The sequence below is a fragment of the Trachymyrmex cornetzi genome, unplaced genomic scaffold (genome assembly GCF_001594075.2).
Source record: "Trachymyrmex cornetzi isolate Tcor2-1 unplaced genomic scaffold, Tcor1.1 scaffold26, whole genome shotgun sequence".
Lineage (NCBI taxonomy): Eukaryota > Metazoa > Arthropoda > Insecta > Hymenoptera > Formicidae > Trachymyrmex > Trachymyrmex cornetzi.
This window is the reverse complement of record NW_017297270.1, coordinates 1934097-1940167: the sequence shown is the minus strand read 5'-3', so window position 1 is coordinate 1940167 and position 6071 is coordinate 1934097. Positions and strand designations below refer to the sequence as shown.

Genomic DNA, 6071 nt, shown 5'->3' with positions numbered 1-6071 from the left:
CTTCGTGTTAAAATCTTTAAAAACATTAATTAAATCAGTAAGTAAATAAAATTTGAATATATCGAAAACTAAGCATTTCCGCAACTCTGCATTTATGGATTTGACTACATTTAGTTAGTACTACATTCCTATAAAATTTTATCTCGTATATCCAGACCTCATATATCCACTCGGCCATATCGCCTAATGCACACTCATCGATCATAGTCGTTAGGTGCGCAGGGAGTTGCATTCTTTTTTTTGTGCATAACTATTGTTGCTTGTAGTAAACAAATTTCCACCTGCCCGCCTAGTGACCTACGATCGATGGACATGTATTTGATGATATGGCTGAGCGGATAGGGAGGATCCCGTCATCCCGTTTGCCTACAGTTCTGATTGTGCACACCACTCATATCAACTGGTGCCTAGTAATTTTTTACTGTTTTGCCAATGAGATTATTTTATTTTTAAATTGGCCAATCAGCAATACATGTGTGCAATATGCGATGTGTGCAATCGGAACCCTCCCAGCGGATACGCCCTTATTCAATGATCTCGACAAATTAATTTCTTGGTAACTATTACGAAAATTGCAAAATGATACAAAATTTTTCGACTCAATTTAATTCTGCTTTATTTACACACGAGCGCTTTGTCAAAACTTATCGGACATTCTGTGTATGAACACTTTTAACATCGGTAATTATTGCGAAAGGATTACGCCAATAACTTTGATTTTTACATATAATTATAGTCGATATAATCCTGAGTCATGCACACTTTGAAACACATGGCGGACTCTTCTAGTTTCTGAGATATGACACTTTAAAGTATTGAATTTTTATTACAGAATTTAGTTTTTCATACTGTGTGCGTTATTCGTACTTATCTGTTGATATTTTTTGTTTATGTTTACTACTTCTCTTGTATTCAGTATAGTAAAACATTCATCTCGAAGAAATTTAAAAGATTGTACGTCTTTTTTTCCAGTACGATGAAACATTAAAACCTTCGTATATAAGTGTAGATCTATCGGAAGTTGAACTCGCAGAATATGATGGCCCTTCAGCCTCTCCGAACAATTCGCTGTTGCTTGATGTAAGTACATTTTCATTATTTTATCATTTTTTAAAAACATTTAATAATAGCGAATGTTAATAATATCATTCTTTTTAGCTGAGACGCGATATGATCGATCAAAAGGAAGGCGAGACGGACTTCACAATCAAAATACATTATGATGATATGGTAAAAAATTAAAAAAAGAACAATTATAAATGTGATAATTAATGTTTCGTATATATATATCGTAGAAATAATATAATTTTCATTTTATTACACAACGTTTTATTGATTTGCAGAAAAGAGTTACAATTAGACGGCATAATTATTTTTACAAACCGATCGAGGGTACACCGTTTTCCTTAGGCTTGGCTCTACCCGAAGGTTATGGCATGTTCGAATTACGAGCCGAGCAAGAAATTAAGCTCGCTATCGTAAATGGTAAATTTTCATTACAATTGTATATGCACTGTTTTAAAATAACTCCAAAATGATGCAGTTTTTGATAACGCAGTTCTTGGATCTCAATGCGAATTTAAACGTTGCATTACAGTAACGGAGTATTTTAAGGGGAGCAATTGGAAGGTGCATCCTGATTGGGTTTACTGCGAATATAATTCGGCTTCCGATAAATTCTTTTCCTCCCCGGAAGAACGCGTCCTGCACTTCCTAGCACGGACGCGCAGACCGGGATGGAAATGGATGTCCTTGAGACCAAGGAGTCCTAGCTCGCATCACAAGCAAGCGAGCAAGCCAGATAAAGACTCTTATTATTGTAAGTACATATCGTATCAATTTAATATCTAATAAATCAAAGATAAAAATATGAAAAATATAATATGTAAAACGAGCGAAAAAAATAAAGTAAAGAAATTAGATATGGATTCGATAGTATAGTTTCAGATAATTTATCATAATTAAATAATTATTATATTTTTCATCAAATGACGAATATACATGTATCACAAATTTTAGCATTTAAGTTTTAAGCATTTATAAACTATTATTAATTATTTTTTGTTTATTAACAAGAATTACATATTTTATTGATATTCTTAAGAAATAAGGCTGTGTTTCAAAATTTACTGCCAGTACTGAAAATAGTTTACATCACGTGCACTATAGATTTCCAGTATTGACAGTAAATTTTGGAACATAGCCTAATAAAGCGTGAGATGTCAGTTAGTATATGTCCTTAAAAATTTATTTAAAATTAACATTACACGGGATGTCTGATAATTAACGATAAAAATCCCGCATAGAGGCAGAATGGATTAAACTGACAAGGGAACACATCCAACAGTCCCCCAATTTAAATGAGCTTTTAGTATGTTGTTCTACGGACAAAAATCGGAAATACATATTTTTTTATATTTTCTGAGTCTCACCTTGAAGAGGTGGAAATCTCCCTTGAAAAAAATCGGTTTTTTTCTTTCAAATTGAATATCGTCAAAATTGTAAGGGATAGAAAAAAATTTGCAAAATGAAAATTGAATGGTATTAAGAGTACCTACTTTAGAACTACAGTAAAAAAATGTTTTTCTTTATAAATGAATAATTTTTATTATAAATGAATAATTAACAAAAATATTTTTTTATTATAGTTCTAAAGTACTCAAAGTTATTCAATTTTCATTCTGCAAATTTTTCTATCTCTTATAGTTTCGAAGATATCCGCTATATAACTTTGAGTACTTTAGAACTATAATAAAAAAATATTTTTGTTAATTATTCATTTATAATAAAAATTATTCATTTGTAAAGAAAAACATTTTTTTACTGTAGTTCTAAAGTACTCTTAATACCATTCAATTTTCATTCTGCAAATTTTTTTCTATCCCTTACAGTTTTGACGATATTCAATTTGAAAGAAAAGAACTGATTTTTTTCAAAGGTGGTTTCCACCCCTTTAAGGTGCGACTCAGCGGATATAAAAAAATACATATCTCTTATTTTTGCCCATAGAACAACATACTAAAACCTCATTTAAATTGGAGAGGGACCGTTCGGTGTGCTCCATTGTGAGAAGAAAAGTCCTAGCATTTTGTATTTTTCGCATTAGTTAACGAATTATTAATTTATGAAAATAACCAAATTCGCCTGGCCTACCGCCAAATGCACGCGCACGACGAGATAAGACCGCCTAATGAGGCGCGTTTGTTGTCCCTAAGCACGTTAATTCCAATGTCGTTTGTAAACAACGTGTCTAGCAATGAAGAACGTGCGTCTCTCTGGGCGGTCTTGCGCTTGCATTTGGCGGTAGGCTGGACGAATTTCAAAATTTTAGTCCATTCTGCCCCTATGCGAGAATTTTAATTATCAAACACTGTAATAAGGATTACTTTAACACTTTCATAGAATGTAATAAATAGCGTTAGATTTCATGAAAAAAATCAACGTTACTCAATTAAAATTAAATATGTCCGCAATGTCTATTTAATGATTATGTTATCACAATATTTTAAGACTTTTTATTTGCCATATTGGACCATAATGTGAGCGAGAAATAACACTTAAAGTTTAGGATGATAAGACCGCCCAAGAGTACGTATTTTTTGTTTCATACTATATAATTTATACAAGAAGAATTTGAGCAGTAAAATGCTGCTTAAGCTATTCCTTATAGTTTGAACTAAAAGTTGGTCAAGTATCAATGTAATACACTCATTTTTTTATAGAAAAATAATTTTACTAACTATGTATGAAAAGAAAAGTGCGCACTATTGGGCAAGCGTCTTCTCAAAAGGATATTCATAATATCCAGTAATCATTAGGCTAAATAATGAAAACGAGCTGAAGAAGACACGATAGAAACTTTCTAATTTAAATATAAAAATTGCCAACTTTTGTGTACTTTAATTAAAAAGAACCTTATCTCAAACCCTTTAAGCAATATCAATATAGCTTTTTAAACAGTTTAATAGTATTATAATATAAGTCTTATAGTATAAGTGATAATGTCATTTTAATAATTACGATTGTCACATTCCAGGTGACAAGAAATTAGTGCAATCACTTGTCTTAGATGCTCTGGTAACAGATGGATTCGATAAGAGAGAAGCGCAAAGAATGCACAAGGAGGAGAACGAAAAGTAAGTTCCTCGTTAGTAGTAAGCAAAAATGCACGTCTGTCTTTCATTCTCACCTATGTACACACCAATTGCAAATTGCGATCGAGCACAGCAAAGCACAAGCACGTGGTTTACCATTTATGCACCATGTAACGCCGGTTACTTTTGCAAATTATTCAATTGTCATTTTGCCTTAATTATAGTCCGTAATACATCTTAGTTTGCACAGTTATTTACGTGAAGTGTAGTACATAATAAATCTTAAAGATACAATATTTTTTTATAGTCGTCAAGTTTGGAACTCGATCGAATCTGTATATGGATATGATAAAAAGAAACTATATATACACGTGCAATGTATATGTAGGATATTAAAGGCGAGAGAATGCTCGCAGAACTTATTTAATATAGGTATATACCATACAAAAAAGAAATTGCAGTGCGACAAAAGTTATCATTACTTTGTAATATGCCAAGTGCACTATGAGCAATCGTCCAACATTTCATTTCACAATATTATCTTTTATTACATATTTTTATTACATTTTATTATTGTGTGTCTCCACCGCTAGCCCTATTGCCATACTGATGGCTCTACTGCACAGGTAATCCATTATGCACAATTATTTGTTTAACACTTTAAACATGTTTGTCGATAATGCACGGTAATATTCACTTTGTGATAATCGTATTTAAAATATGCTATTTAAAATATGTTTATTACTTTATCTGAATGGATAAAAATATAAAAATTATAGTAACAGAAAATAGGTTCAAATAATTTATAAAATTAACAATAAAAACAAGGGCTACGAGCCAAGCTGGATCTTAATGCTAGAACAACTATAATAAACTTATGTTATTTATAGTTGTTCTACCATTAAGATCCAGCTTGGTTCATAGCCCTTGTTTTTATTGTTGATTTTATAAAAATTATAATCAAATGTTTAATTTGTGATTATGATATTTATAAATATGATTAAATATATTTATATACGCGTAAAAGTGTATTAAACTGTACGTGTATGTTTTGATAATAATATTTATACACATATATATATGTATATACTATATATACATATATATATACATATATAGACCATATTAAAACCGATGGTGCAATCGGAAAGATAGTGATTCCTTATGAAGAGAGGTAAAAATTGATATATAGATATTATTATAAGCAAAAGAATGTTAAGGAGACATATCTTTGTGGAGTAAGTTATTTAAAAGTTAAATAAATATATAAATTAAGATATATAGAGTTATCAAAAAGTTTATAGAGTTATAGGACTTTCAAATTTAAAGATATCAGACCTTTTTATTAGAAAAATAGAGCAAATGAAAATATGACGCGATACTTGATGTGCAAAAATTCACAAATCAAATGATTAATAAATTAGAACATAAATATTTAGCTTGTTAAAAGTCGATCGTTTCGGTCACATTTGGGACCATCCTCAGCGATGTACGCGCCGTACTCTCATTTGCCCTATTTTTCTAATAATGTTGAATTTTGAGGGTCCTTATTAAGTTTCTTTATTTCAGATCTTTTTATTTTACACTAGTTTAAAGTAAACGTCATAACATGAGAAATAAAGCTAGTATAGATTATTAGTCATAAATTATGAAAAAAATATAAAAAATGATCTCAAAAACACACGTTTCTTTTGTTTATTTTGGTGATCCTTGAATTTTGAATCGAACTGTATGACAAACGATGCTATAATATGTATATATACAAGAAGAGAAACGGCGAGACGTGTGAGCAATGACGCCGGGCGCCAAGCAACGGCACACTTCCCCTCTTGCCTCTTCAACGCGCTGATATGCAGCCAATACTTGATAAACTAGGCCGAACTATATTGGCTCCTGCACACACAATGCGGCAACGTTTGCCGCGCGGCAGAAATTGGCGCGACAGCCAATCAGCATCTCGCTTACTTGGAAGTAATA

At 31.4% G+C, this 6071-nt stretch overlaps 1 protein-coding gene across 1 annotated transcript in view; it reads left to right on the top strand.

Annotated features, from left to right (window-relative positions):
* Positions 1-972: 972 nt before the first annotated feature.
* LOC108761636 (voltage-dependent calcium channel subunit alpha-2/delta-3) overlaps positions 973-6071 on the top strand; it is a gene marked incomplete at its 5' end in the record, with an annotated part of 52371 nt that continues 47272 nt past the window's right edge. The window contains 5 exons of the mRNA XM_018508252.1: positions 973-1080; positions 1159-1230; positions 1344-1485; positions 1598-1819; positions 4037-4136. Coding sequence (XP_018363754.1) covers positions 973-1080; positions 1159-1230; positions 1344-1485; positions 1598-1819; positions 4037-4136 — 644 coding nt within the window. The remainder of the gene's footprint in view (positions 1081-1158; positions 1231-1343; positions 1486-1597; positions 1820-4036; positions 4137-6071) is intronic.